General features: G+C 39.8%; 1 protein-coding gene across 1 annotated transcript in view; it reads left to right on the top strand.

Moving 5' to 3' along the window:
- The window catches only part of COL22A1 (collagen type XXII alpha 1 chain), a 237,215-nt gene that overhangs the window by 64,735 nt on the left and 158,056 nt on the right, over positions 1-14,424 (top strand). Inside the window, exon 4 of the mRNA XM_085300726.1 lies at positions 5,102-5,176. Coding sequence (XP_085156852.1) covers positions 5,102-5,176 — 75 coding nt within the window. The remainder of the gene's footprint in view (positions 1-5,101; positions 5,177-14,424) is intronic.

Raw genomic sequence — 14,424 nt, 5'->3', positions numbered from 1 at the left:
ACCGTTGTCATCAGCAGGTTTGGATTGCCAGGAGACACAGGAGTAGTAAGAGAGAAGAAAGATACATGGGAAAACATTTAGATTTCTAGTGCAACATTAGTGAAGTTATGGGACCTTGAAATGATGATAATGTACTATTATTAAAAAATGAAAAAATGATCCATATATATAGCTTTAGATCATTTCACTTGATCTTATTCACAGAAAAATAATAGAACAATCAATGTGGAAGCCAGTGAAAAAAATATTACAGAATGGGAATTATTTTGTATTTCTATTCAAGGATTATAGTTTTATGGAAAAGAGGTCATCTCTAACAAAACTCATTTCTTTCTGTGAGGAGATTACTGTTCAGTTGATATGGTAACTATGTAGATATAATATATTTGTTAGGCTTTGTTACTGTTGGCATTTGAATTAAAAAGTAACATTCTACAATGGATTAAGAGCTGCCTGATCTCATATAGCAGGCATTAGTGGAAAGTCATCACAAACAGGAACATTTCTGATGCAACTGTAAGAGGAAAGAGGAATATATAGCACTCCTGATGCTATTCAAAATTTCCATAAATCACGTGGGCATAAACATAAAATCTTTGCTGATAAAACTTGTAGYAAAAGAACTTGAAGTAAAAGATAGATAGAATATTACATAATGTTGAGAACAAAGAAGTCATTCAGATTAACCTGGATTGCATAGAAAGCTGAGTCTTTTTAAACAATATGTACTTAAGAGTYGTATTGCTTTGACTAACTTTGAAGGAAAAAATTGAGGCAGTAACTTTATTTTACAAAATACTTGTATGGAAAGAAAATGCGAGCTACTACAAGATTTTCTAATATGCCCAGAGAAGATGGAACAAGGATCAGTGGCAGGAAACTCATGTCAGTTAGGGTGTATCTTCACTTCTGCAAAATGTTGAAGTGTTTACAAATGAGTTGAGGTGTAGCTGCAGTGCAGATTTTATTAACCTTTCTGCCTTGTGTGTTGGGCATTCAACATCGCCAATGTCTGGAGAAGTTCTACAAACACTCACTCAAAGTTTGGTATGGCAACGGCAGAAGGAATGGTCATAAGCACTTTTCTTTGATGTTAAAATGTTCACGTTTSCCAGGGATCTTGCTGAAAGCCAAAGGAGAGGAACAGTTCTGGTCTGCCCTTCCTCTAAACGCGCCTTCGGACAGAGYACTTTTAACTTGAATGCCAGTTGGCACTGCTTGTCGTGCTGTCATTTTGGGTGAACATATGGATTTGCTGTATAATCTTGATTCCAAAACAGAAACTAAAATAAGGAGGTGTTTGATAGCTCATACTTCCTTGCTAGGAAATCATGTTTCGTTCTAATCTGCCCTAGTGGAGGGTGTAAGATGTCATTAAAGGCTGAAGAGATAATTTATATGTCTGTAATTAAACAAAAATAGTTTACCATTGCATGAGAACTTTATATTCTTGTTTATGTATCTCTCARGATACACAAACATGTACCTCTTGTGTCTTATTCCTATCTTCCATTTTTTTTACTCTTTATTTGGCAGAATTTTGGTCATTTTGATTCCATTGATGCTTATTTTACTGAAAAACTGTATACCTTCCAGTTCGGAGACTGGGGCTCCAACATGTTGTGTACTGCACTGAATCAATGCCTGTAACCAAAAGAGCATTTATTGTAACAAAAAACAGAGAAGTTAAAGCAAAAACATCAACATTTGCACAGAGCTTTTGACACTTCTAAGCAATCTTTTGTCAGTACAGCTTGGAGTTGAATGAGTGTAGAGGTAGCGTAACTTTGGCTCTTGAAAGTCTAAATGATTACTAGAGCTTTAAAAGATGAAAAATCCTTTTAAAACTTAAAGGAACAATATAGTTGGAAGCAACGACAGCTTAGTTTGGCTGAAACATACTGTAGAACGAAGTGATAGCTACATGAAATAGAAGTAATAGAATTTAAATAAAAACCATTTATTATGGCAGCTGAATAATATTTTAATATTATTTTGTTTCTTTGTTACACTTATCAGTTATAACCACCAGGAATAATAATAATAATAATAATAATAATAATAATAATAATAATAATAAATTGTAGTTAGGACTGTGTGTTGGCTTGGCTCTGGGACATGCTGACTTTCTTAACTGGGGGAATATGGATACAGATCCGAAAAGTGACTATGCTGTAGAAGCATAGAGGAGATTTAGGGTATAATAATAATAATAATAAATTGTAGTTAGGACTGTGTGTTGGCTTGGCTCTGGGACATGCTGACTTTCTTAACTGGGGGAATATGGATACAGATCCGAAAAGTGACTATGCTGTAGAAGCATAGAGGAGATTTAGGGTGTAGATGTAAAAGTACACTTGGAAAGAAAAAATAAGGAAGCATTAGACATGGGCATGAATATTCACTTATAATTTACCACCACAGAACCAGAACTTAATGGGAAAGAGCTTTTATATCATTCCCTCAAGGTGAATTTTGGGATTCCAACATAAAAATAATGAAACTTTCAACACACTGGAAAAGTGAACAGAACTGTGGTCTAGGGAGAGAAAAGGCCTTTGGAAGGCCTGCAGCATATAAGACAATTTTGGAGAGAAGGTGGTGACATTTAGCCTTTGATATACCTAGAAGAGAAGAACCTTCCTGTTGTGTCCGAAAGYTGTGCAGAGCTCTGATGGAAAGGGGATTAACTACGTGTTTTCACCTGTTGTTTAAGTAGGCTTGAGTGAAATATCTTTCAAACCATCAGGCARGAAGAGATCTCTGGCTAAAATTCAGATGAAATTATCATTTCTGTCAACCCATACTAGCTCCTGGTGTGGTGAATTCTGAATTTTATCTGTTAAAGCAGCAGCTACATTTGTTTTGTGCCCCTGAAAATAGTCCAGAGGAAATCAGTTTGCTTGACTCGGCTTGGCAAAGAGAAGGGCACATACTTCATTTTCCTCAAAAAAATGCTGATAGCAACTTCTAAAGTACTCGAAAAGCACTAAAAATGAATCAGTGAACTGTACAGAGCTGGACCCTTAGTTGAATGAAGACATTTTTGTACTGCTGCATTGAATCAAAATTGTCTCTAGTCCTAAATGCGTCTTCCCACTGGAACAGGGAGATCTTAGTAATGAACACTTTGCATAGTGACTGCTCTCTGGCTTCCCCTTGGTGTGGTGAAGGGGTGGACAGATGTGTTCAACCAGTGTTGGCCCTTGGGGCTTTGGGAAATGGCTTTTGCAGTTCCCTTTCTTTCTACTGAGCTGAGAGTGCTTCAGCTACAGCTAATAATCTGGCCCATGAATTCACAAGCACAATGAAGCAGGGAAAATATCTGATTTCATTGCTAGGCTTTACCAAACATTGTAGAATATTGGATCTTTTTTTACTAGGAGTCAGGGAGATGGAGGAGAGATACAGGGGCTGCTGCAATGTCCTCAGAAATGTGGTTTTTGTCACATGGCTTTGGAGATATTTTTACACACAGTTTAAGGTGGCCTTTCACACATAGTTTAAGGAAGCCTTCAAGGTTCCCTGCAGGACCCCTGCCTGGGCTGGGGTCRCCCTGTGCTCCTGGCTCACCATTCCTTAGGGATCAGCCAGCCCTTGCTGCTCACTGAGTAATACAACAAGGAAGGATACTGGAGGAATGATACCAAACCTCAGGTGCAGGTAACAGGAAATACTGTATGTCACTGGATGAGTTTTGCAACTGCAGAAGATATGTGTATCATCGTGTGTACAAATAGGCGAATGAACGAGTGGGACTTGGCTGTCCTTGCTTGGCTGTTCTTTAAATTAGAGAAGGGACGTAAATGTGAGGGCTGTGCGTGCAGTGAAAAGTCAGGGGTACGTTTTTGTATTCTCATTAAACTGATTCTTGGAGTTAGCTGTCCCCATTGTTTACAAGTGTGAAATTACCTATTGATCTTGGAAAACAAATTATAAGTAAGTGTTACTTCAAATATATGGCAGGGGAGAGGTGGAGAGGTAGACAGTTCTTTGCAGAAAAGCATTCATCCGCGATTGTGTTGACACTAATTGGGAGCACGAGAAATGGCTGACAAAGGCTGGGTATTTCCATGATTTTTGACACGCGTGTTTGAGAGTGAATGTTCTTCAAAGTTTTAGTYGTACTTAATGCTGCTTTCTGCTTGAACAAACCTGGGACCACAGGCACCTAAATATAGTCATGGTCCTGGAGAAGTGTTGACAAGCAAAATACAGTAAGGTACAGGAGACTGGGCCTCACTTGCTATCTCTGACACAGGCCTGTTATGGAATCTTGACATGATAGAAATCACTTCATCGTCCCGTCCTTTGGATCCATCTTGTTTCTGTTTAATGTATTTAGGGGCAGTGAGTTTTTTTGAGTAGGAGCTGTCCTTTTTGAAAAGTTTGGACAGTACCGCAATCTCAGGTGAGCCTCCAGAAGTTGTCATGATACAAGTAACTCTTCTGCTGCTATGCTTGAATTTAAGGTTGTGAGAATGTTTTTCTTGTATTTCATGTGCTTATGAACTATCACAGTTAGCCAGAGGGATTTGTTTACAAGGACATAGTTTTTCACCAATGGACCATGCTGAACACTTTTGGCCTAGTGTCCTGAGAAGAGGAAGTTCGTGTGATTGTGCAGCTGGTTGCTCTGTTTTTTTCACCTGTCTTTGCATGTCAAGTCTTCCCATTCAATAACCTTTTGAACATCTTGTTCAAATTCAACCTAATCTGCAAGTTGAATCCTAGTCTCAACGTTCTTAAGTTTTTGTTACCTTCATGCCTGTTTATGGACCAGTAAAAGAGAGAAATCCGAAATAATGTCCTAGTTGAAAGAAAGGCTCAGGTCATCTATTCTATTTGACTTCTTGGCTGGCTGGTCAGCAAATAGTGGCTCAAAATCAAATGCAATGTGTTTATTCTCTTGCCCAGTCTGGGGACAGGGTAGGGGAAAGCAATTAGGTTGCTTAAAGACAGGAAGAAGAGTTGTTGCAGTGGACATGTTGATCCAAAAGAAAAAAAGAAAAAAAGTAAATTGGGTTTTGTTAGCTCAAGAGCTTACAAAATGTTATGTTTGTCTGTGATAATTTTTTAACATGATTCTTTTGCTTTTCAGATGTTCTGTGTCCAAATGTCCATGTAGAAGGAGACCGATTCAAACACACCAGTGGGGAGACTGATGAGATTCCAGGTAAAAAGACATGCTTTTCTGCTGTACATCTGGGAACTGAAATGGTATAACTGTGTTCCTCTGGTGATATGTTCTGATTTGTTACATGTTTTCGAGTTGGTATTTTCTTAGTCCAACACATGTTCAGTGATGTAGAAGTACACTAGAAATTGCAGGRATAGAAAAGAGTTATTTGTTGACAGCAAATTAATCATGAGCTTTCTTGTGATTTGGTGCAAATTAAAAAGGCAATGRAGCTTAGTGTAGTAGATAGAGGAATGCAATATGCCTTAGAGACAACATTTTTTTTAATACTCCGTGTTTGGTTAGTTTAGATATCCATTTATTTGCTTTGTGATTGTTKTAAGATGTCCAAGTGCAATGATGATTACCCCAAAGAAATACTTATATATGTGTATATAAGAAAACAAGAGAAAATGAAAAGTCTCAAGAACTCTCTCTTCTGAAACACTCATGAAAAATCAAGAGGAAAACAGATCTGGTGATATCTCTGCTTTTCTATGAGCTCTAATACATCTTTCCAGACAGATTAAGGACTTAATTTGTTTGTCAGACATATGCATGGGCTGAACTTCTCTTCTGGGACCCAAGACACAAGATTGTTTGAGCTGTTGGCAGAGAAAATCTGCCCATCGAGGATATAATGAGAATATCTGTAGCTGACCCTAGAAGTTAAGTCACAGCAGTGGGAGGCAAGAGGATTTTCTGCAACTTGATTATGAGTAGAAATGGCCAAGATCTGACAGCTATGCTACTCACTATGAGTTTCTTCGCTGGGGGATTCACACCACACAAAATACCAGTTCCAACTGTATTGTCTGTGGGCAGCTTATTTTGGCTGCAGTGTGGTTTCATCTAGGCCTGTGATAATGCTGGGTGGTAACATCTTTTCTGGTCTGCAGGGTCAAACCCGTGGTCACCAGACACCCATTCTGAGCTGCTGTCCACTGCTAAATCTTGTAGCAGGCTATTCTGATGGTCTTCCTGTTACTGGGCTGYGCAAACAGTGAACTATTCAGCAAATTGTGTTACTATTTCTGAATGAACCTATTTGTGGTGGAAATTGCAGCCCAAAATGAGTAGGAAGATGATATCCCTGCTCAGACTCACATTTTCTGTGTGATCCCCTACAGACTGGTGTTGTAAATGGCTACCTATGTCTAATCAGTGTTTATCTGACTGTTATTGTAATTCATGTGCTCTTCTGTAAAGTTACTTATTTTTGCCTTTACCTTCAAATCCCATTTTGCTTATAGACAGCCACTCAGTGTTCAYCATTTTCACTTCAGAGGTGACTTGGTAGTCTGAAGAAATATAGACTAGTTCAGGTTGGAAGAGACCTACGAAAGTCATTTGGTCCAACCTCCTACTCAAAGCAGGGCTTTAAAGTTAGATCCACTTTAATGTTAAGGGAGGTTGCTCAGGGCCTTTTGCAGTCCAGTTTTGAATATCTCCAAGGATGGACAGTCAGCAGCTTCTCTGGGCACCTGTTCCAGCTTGACCACTGTCATGGTGAACTTTTTTTTTTTTTCCTAATATCTAATTAGAATTTCCCTTGGTGCAATATGTCTGTGATAACATAGGGCAGTCATATATTAGGCCAAAGATGCTCTGCTCACCATTAAGTGTAGGGCTTGTCATATCATACAATGACYTAATAAAAAGATTATTTATAGTAACTGAATACTGCAACATCTCTGGTCCCTCTCTGCCAATAGAAGAGATTTTATAGAAGTAATCTGATTGCTCTTACATGATGAGCCAACAAAAATTCCTCTTCCTTTTTCTATGATTAAGAAAATGTTTATCTTATATCTGGACAATGATGCTCAACTGGGGCTCTGACTCTGCTAAGGGTCATTATGACGCTGGAGATCGTCARCATGGGATCTAAATGTTGTTCCACTCCTTCCCTACTCCTTACATACTCCATAGCATTTTCTTAGGACAATAACCCCTGGGTCCTGTTCCAGAAGAGCATAGTTGCCTTCTCCTAGCTAAAGTACTTGGAAGACTTCTCTTGATTTAATGTGCTGTATTTCTGCTTCTGAAATGCTTCATTGTGCTGCTAGCTGTTGCTGAGGGGCTTTTATAGTCTACCCTAAGGATGACTGCATTTCTGAGCAACCCTCTGCTTCCTGCTGCCTCACGTTGGTGAGAGCAGTTCGTCTCTAGACTTCTTGTTGATTCACAAGTAATAGGGAGGGAGGCTTTTGCTCTACTAACCCAGGCTTCATCTGTTCAAGGCTTTGCACTTAATGCCAGCGTGTTACATTCCACTTTGAAGCTTAATGACAGCCAGAATTGATCTCAGCCCAGCAGGCTCCTAACACAGCACTTCACAGCTGCATCCTGCACAAGCTTGTTTCTAGGTGGACTCAAAGTACAGCCCCATAGAGAGGATGTTACAGTAATCCTCATTTTGGCTGCAGGGGACAGAGGATTAATACACTTCTCAAAACGTCTTCTTTCTCTCAGGAAAGGTAGAAGATTTCAGAACTGGAGTTAACAGAGAGAAAACAAATCTTTCTGGCAGTTTTATCTCTTTTTATTTGGTGAGCTACACTAGCAAATGGCATATGCAATTGTTTCACATAGAACATCGTCAATGATTGTCCTTTTTGTTSTGCCATATTTACATACTAGTTATACCATGACCTGGTACCTTTTAATGTGTGTCTGCAGTTAAGTGAATGTGAGTTGAGTCACTCTAGTTTAAGGAGTTGAGTCACTAGAGGTTAAAGAGAAGGAAAAAAAATAAAGACTAGTTCATAAGATGAACTGTAAAAGGACARACTTTGGGGGATGAAGGGAACCAGTGGCATCAGTTGGAGTGTTCAGTTCAGGACTGAGAAGTGGAAGAGGCCTGGTATYTGGTAAAGTTAGAGGTTGAGGGTAGGGAGCATGATTCCATGCACAATCAAATGAATAACTGCATCCAAAAGSACATCATGAGTTGGAAGAGAGACAACAGGTGAAACAGGTATTTTCTTCTTAAAAGACAGGCATTTTTTTCCTTTAGACAAACAGAATTAAGTAGATCTCATCTAGCTGGACTTCAGCAGAGCATTTGATGCAGTAATATTTTGAAAATCATTGCTGAAGTAGAAAAARCTAGAGGTTAATAAAACTTGTAAAATGAATCAGAAATTAGCTAGCAGGGAAAGAATGGCAGGGTTTATAGGAAAGGAAGTATCAAGCTGGAGGGCCGACAGCAGTGAAACTCCTCAAGATCCAGTTATAGGTCTTATGTTCTTTGAGAATTTCCACAGTATAGGTTGGGATCAGAATATTAAGGAGGAGGAAATGGTTGGCCTAAAAGACTTGGAGCGACCGATTTAGGATTAAATTTATTAGTTCAGAGGGCCTATTCTTACATTTAGGGATCAGTAACAGAAATTTGCGCTGTGAACGCATACTCTGAGAACTGATGGTGTCTTAGTCAGTTAGCAAATGATTATGAGCCGCACTGTGACACAGTTGTGGGAAAAAGCAAAGGTCACATTATAGGATAAGGTAGAGTCTGATAGAGATAGGGAAGAGTTCAGGTGATTGGACCAGCCATGGTTATAGCTTATTTAGAAAACTATGCTCAGATCTCCTTTCCTCAGGAAAGATGGGTTCAGCCTAGAGAAGAGACTAATGTGTTCAGGTGCTGGGAAGACTATTATCAACCAGGAGATTATAAAAGTTTGGTTTGTTTAATCTTGCAGTATGCAGGTGGAAGACGGAGATATGATTGATCGCTTTCCACAAAGATGCCAAAGGAATAATGGTAGGGTGACAAGGGAATCACTCAAACTAAAGGACAAAGAKTATAGTAAAAAAATGGGTATAAACTGTCCAAGAAATACATTTGGRTAAAATATTTGAGGAAGCTTTCTAACTGTCAGAGGTATAAAGTCCTGGAGCCAGCTGTGAAGTAGGAGTAATGGAGACAAGCAGACAAAGATGGACAGGGCTACCTCTCATAGCAGGGGACTGCACTCTATGACACTCTGGCATCACAGTATTTAAATGAAAAGTTACTAGCTATAGCATTCAGTGAGAGCTGCCTCAGTAAAATAGGATTGCAAGAGCTAAGGATATACATAGGGCTTTATTCTGCTACTGATACAAATTTTGGTGGTGAAGTGAAGCAGCATCTGCTTAACAGTTCATAACGCATAGATTYGGAATATAAATGATGCTGCATGCATTAGAAAACACATAGGGGGTTTTGAAGAGAAGAAAGAAATCTGGTTCAGATACTAGGGCAAACATGGTTTCTCTTTAGAAAAGTGAGATATTTTAAAGCAATATATATTAAATGAAATTCTCACAGCATCCATGTAAGTACCATGTTATTTTTTTTTCTCAAGAAGAGAAACGAAAACAAAAGAGAGTTTAACTCAGTTGCCCTGAAATATTCAAAATAGAAGCCCAGCTCTGATACTTAATCCCCGTCATATTGCCGGTTTCTCATTTTGGTTTCATCAGCATTTAACAAAAAATCATGGCCTCCTATTAATTTTAGCCAGGCGGGACAACACAGTGATAACATTTTGCATCCTGAAGATGAGCCCCTTATGTATTTTCATATATAGCTAATACATTGCAGTGAAACAGTATGTGAAATACCAAGGTATTGCAAATGAATTACGCTTCTGGAGGTTCTAAAACTTCACTTTTGTATTATTTCTCCTTTAAAATAGACTGCGGGACACGAGATTTGGTTACAGAAATCTGGATGATCTCTAGAATTAAAAAAAAATAGGCAGGACTCTAATCCTCAACATTATCCTCCAGAGGAAAGAACGCTCCCCAACAGATACTGGCTGCTCTTTTCGGAGGGAAGCTGCAATGGAAGTACAGAATGACTTGCAATGATTCCCATAAAATGCTAAGAATGATTTAACCCTGGGGAGGGATGCTTACAACCATCGTGCTGCATTAYATAACATGAGCATGTGGAAGCCACGCTGGGTGGCGTTAATGGAGCAAGGAGGAAAGGTCAAAATTCTGATGCTAAACTCCTGAGTTGTTGCAAATGCCATCTGTATAGCAACTGCAGAAGTTGCGTTATGGATTGTACTACAGATTGACTTCAGCTGTCTAACTAGAGACTTCCTTCCCCACCTCTGAAACATGCATGCGCAAATGAACAAAATGCCAGTATATTTATGATCTCTGTATTYTTCTGTAGCTCTATAAAGGATGTTTGGGCATTTTACTGTAGAGGTACTGGTTGTAAAACTAGTACTCTGCAATTATAGACTGAAATGGCTGTGTTTAACTGTCAGCATGTCTCCATTTTCCTGCGGTTTGCAGCACACGGTTTGCATTCCAGAGATGCCAGTGACTCACCAACTAATTATAATATTGCTGGGCCTATTTATATTTGCCCACTAAAACACGTGGTAGCTAGAGGAAATTGGAGCATCCAGGCAGTTGAACCTTCAGAAGGAGCACGTTAGACTGATGTCCCCTGGGGGACAAAACTGTCCTTGTTGTGCCAGTGTGATGGGCATTTTGCCCTCCCTTTGCACTTGGGTTATTGTTCCTCTCACGAGCTCCTTAGGAATCCCTCTGAGAGGCAAGTGGCAAATCCGAAAATAACTGCAGAGCTAATGGATCACATTCTTCTGTGTGCAGCGAAGGTGAAGCCAGCAGCGAAGGTGAAGCCAGCTATTTGTGTAGGCACTGCTCACTTTTCTCACTCCTCCAGGACACAGCTAGGATTGGGATAGGAGGCGGTAGGGAAGGACAAGGCATGGCTGTGCCATGTGCAGTCACTTTGCTGTCAGATTTTGCAGTGCACCCCTCGCTAGGCAATGAGAATGGAGAAGAGACTGAGGACTTCTTCTTCCCTCCTCCCCCTGCACTTTCCCTAGTGAGTCTCCCATATAACATTTGATAAAAAGTGATCAGCGCTGTCTTGAGTATAACCTTCATTCACTAAGGGTCTGGAGAGCTGGATTTGGAACCTGTTTCCTAAATTGCATATGTACAGCAATAACTGCTTTGCCTCTATGTATGAGAAGTATGTAGGGAAAGTATCAGTGATCTATACCTGTTGTCCTAAGAGTCATTTCAGTCTCCTGTGATCTGGAGAAACTAGGTGGACTTGTGCTGTGGGGTGAATTCATTCTGYGGACTGGTAGGTGGGATACCTTAARCCTCAGTGACCTTAGAAAGTCCCTTTTAGCCTTGCTTTCCATGAATCTGTGCACTGTACAATAGCTTGTCTCAACATTGTAGCCTAGATCCTTGCACTTAAAAGATCTTTGAAGCTTTTCCAGACATCTTCAAATAATTTACCTGTGTTCAGGGACATTTTAATACMTAGTAGCTCCAAGATAACCAGGTCAAGCAGGCAAATAATTACCAGTAAGTCATCTGGGACTTAAAAGTGCAGTCACTGGAGTCCTATAGGCTAGCTCTAACCTATACGTTAAGTTTGCACCCTGGACATCCCTCATGTCTAGATGCCCCAGTTATYCAGGATGGGGACCTGCTGTAGCTTCCTTTGGGCTTATGTATCAAGGATTTTCCCTTCAACAGAAGCTATAGAATTGGGAAGGGAGAGTGTGGGTGATAGGAGGTAGGGTGCAGCCAAGGTGGATTCAGGAGCCCAGAAACACTCAAGGGTCCTATCACCTGCACRTAACCACAAAGAATCAGCATCAGTGCTGGACTCAGAAATTCCTTGAATTGAAATCCCGTATTTTAGATGAATCTTTTCCCCACTGTATCCAGATGTGTTACTATTACCCACATCATGAGCTTCAGTGGGACTTTTCACATATATAGCGCTGTGAATGACCGTATTGACAATAAGTATCAAATGTGTACTGGAGCAGGCAGCCCAGCTGCAGCAGTAAGCATGGAGAATGAGTGCTGAAATTACTTCAGGATCTGCTAGTCCAGGAAGAAAACGGAATCTAGTAAAAACTGAGAAGTCCATGTGAAAGCTTTTCTCTACTCTGAATCCAAATTTGAGCACCAAATTCGAATTCTGAATTCAACATTCACACAAAAGACTTGCATGGGTTTACCATGCACAGGAACATGCACCTGAAATATTCTGATTTGTATGTGTATTGAAAAAGAAAATCACTCCCCAAATGCTTTTTTTTTAAACTAGCAACGCATATAGCAACATTTTTTTAAACTAGCAATATAGCAACATTTGCCTTCTCCCAGAAGTTAAACAAATCAGAATTTCTTCGTGTTCCAGTGCATCTGAGGTCGATGAAAAGGAAATGAAAAGGCAGCTTCTGCCTATTCAGAGCCCAAGAAGCAGCCATTACTTTGGTTGGGTTGTGTAAAAAGTTTAATTAATTAGAGTAGCATGAAGTAACTCCTTGGTATTTTTCAACTTTCTGCAAATAGTTTAGTTTAGTTCTGCTTCAGAAAGGTTTGCTGCAAAAGAGAGGACTGTGAAGAAACAATCTCTGAGATTCTTCATCTCTGAGAGCTTTCTGGCATTTTTGCATGTATAATGGGAAGAAGATGTATACACAATTTCAAGAAATTCTTCCTAATGCTTGGAGATAAATGAGTCTGTGTGATGTGTATGGTCTCAGATGACTGCTGTATTCAGTTTCAGATTGCGTTTTTGTCGAATCCGTTTCATACTGATGATCTGGCATAAAAAAGACACCACATACATGCTCATACAGAGCAGTATTTACCTATTTTCATATTAAACTTTTTTCATAGCACCTAAAATTGGTGTGAATATTTTCACTCACATGATTAGCCAGTTGGTGAGTTTTTTCTGTGGCCCAGATATTAAAACTACATGGAGAATATAGCAGCTTATATCTTAGTAAAGAGTTTTTCCTCAGACACCTTTTCTCACAGAATCGTTCCAGCCTTTTGTAAATCCTACAAGAAAACAGTGGGAATGATTTATTGCTAGTTAAACTGAATTCACCTATCTTACTGCTCTGCTTGCATAAACATTTTTCCACTGTCGTTTTTCTCAGCTATGTGCATAGAGTTCTCCTGGGCCCAGTGCTGCCATCAAACTTTTATTCAAAAAGGGGTAGAGACTTCCCCTCCCCACTGCTATTGCGAAAGGTGAGTTTGCAGTAATGCCGTTTTATGGCTTTCYGAAAGAACACACAGCACGTTTGCTCTTGAGGAACTCAGAAGAGGACCTCAAAATAGAGGAACTAATTAAAATCAGAACCTAATTCAAATAGTCCTAGAAAGTTCAGCTAGGGCAAACCTATCTGGCGTACAAGGACATCAAAGGAGTAATGAACCCCTGTTTAATCTTGTAAATCACTGGAGCAGGAAAGGAGCTGAAAGAGGACCCATGGCACTAAGCCAGATGTCCATCACTGGGAAAATGGAGAATGACTTCGGCACAGAAAAGCCTTCAGTAATGAGGGAAAGAGTTCAGTGTCAAAACCAGCTTTCAGTGTCGTTCAATATGCCACTTGCAACCGTCTGAAAACTGAGAGACAAATGGATAAGAAAGAATGAGTGGACTGACAGAGATAAACAGAACAATGCGTCAAATAAAGTGGTGTGTTATTAACATGAGATCCGGCGACGAAATGTGCTGCCTTAGAGACGGCAGCTTTAGACGTGTGCTTATTTCCTGTTTTTACAATAGGTTGTGGGTTATATTACAAAAGTCCTTTCCACCAGCCTGGATGACTCTATAACTGTGTATTCACCTACTTCCTTATGGATTTGACATCTGTCTCTGTCTCCGCTTTTTTTTTTTAATTTCATTTTTTTTTTTGTACTGTCTCTTTGGTTTCATTTTCTTACTGGTTTTACATCCCTTTGGTCTTTCCCTTCCTGTGTAATGGTGCCAGTTGTCTTTACCTGCCCCCTCTTTTTTTGACTGAAACTTTAGGCTGATGGGCCCAAAAGAGGATTATCCTGTAATTCAACTCGATGACCTGCCCCGCTGCCTCCCAATGCTTGCTCCTTTATCTCTCCTTTTGCTCTCCGTACCAGTGCCTATGAGTGAGGCAGTCCAGAGTTGTGTGAAGGAGGCTAGCAGGATTTTTTTTTTTTTTGAGGTATAAATGTGATACACCTCAGGCAATGATCCTGCTTCTGATAATCCCAAATGCAGACTGGTACTTGATCTGAGGTTAAGCTCTTTGTCGGAGATCTTCATGGTACTCCTGTGGCTTTTGAGCTTATTGATGTCAATCAAAAGTAGAACTTGTCTCTCCTGGTGCCCTGATGCAGAAGAAGCAGACAGCAATCAGTGAACCAGCAGCCTGAGTGCTGGC

The sequence above is a fragment of the Rhea americana genome, unplaced genomic scaffold (assembly GCF_003343005.1).
Source record: "Rhea americana isolate MKP2758 unplaced genomic scaffold, rheAme1 scaffold_0, whole genome shotgun sequence".
Lineage (NCBI taxonomy): Eukaryota > Metazoa > Chordata > Aves > Rheiformes > Rheidae > Rhea > Rhea americana.
This window is presented reverse-complemented; position numbering and strand designations above follow the sequence as displayed.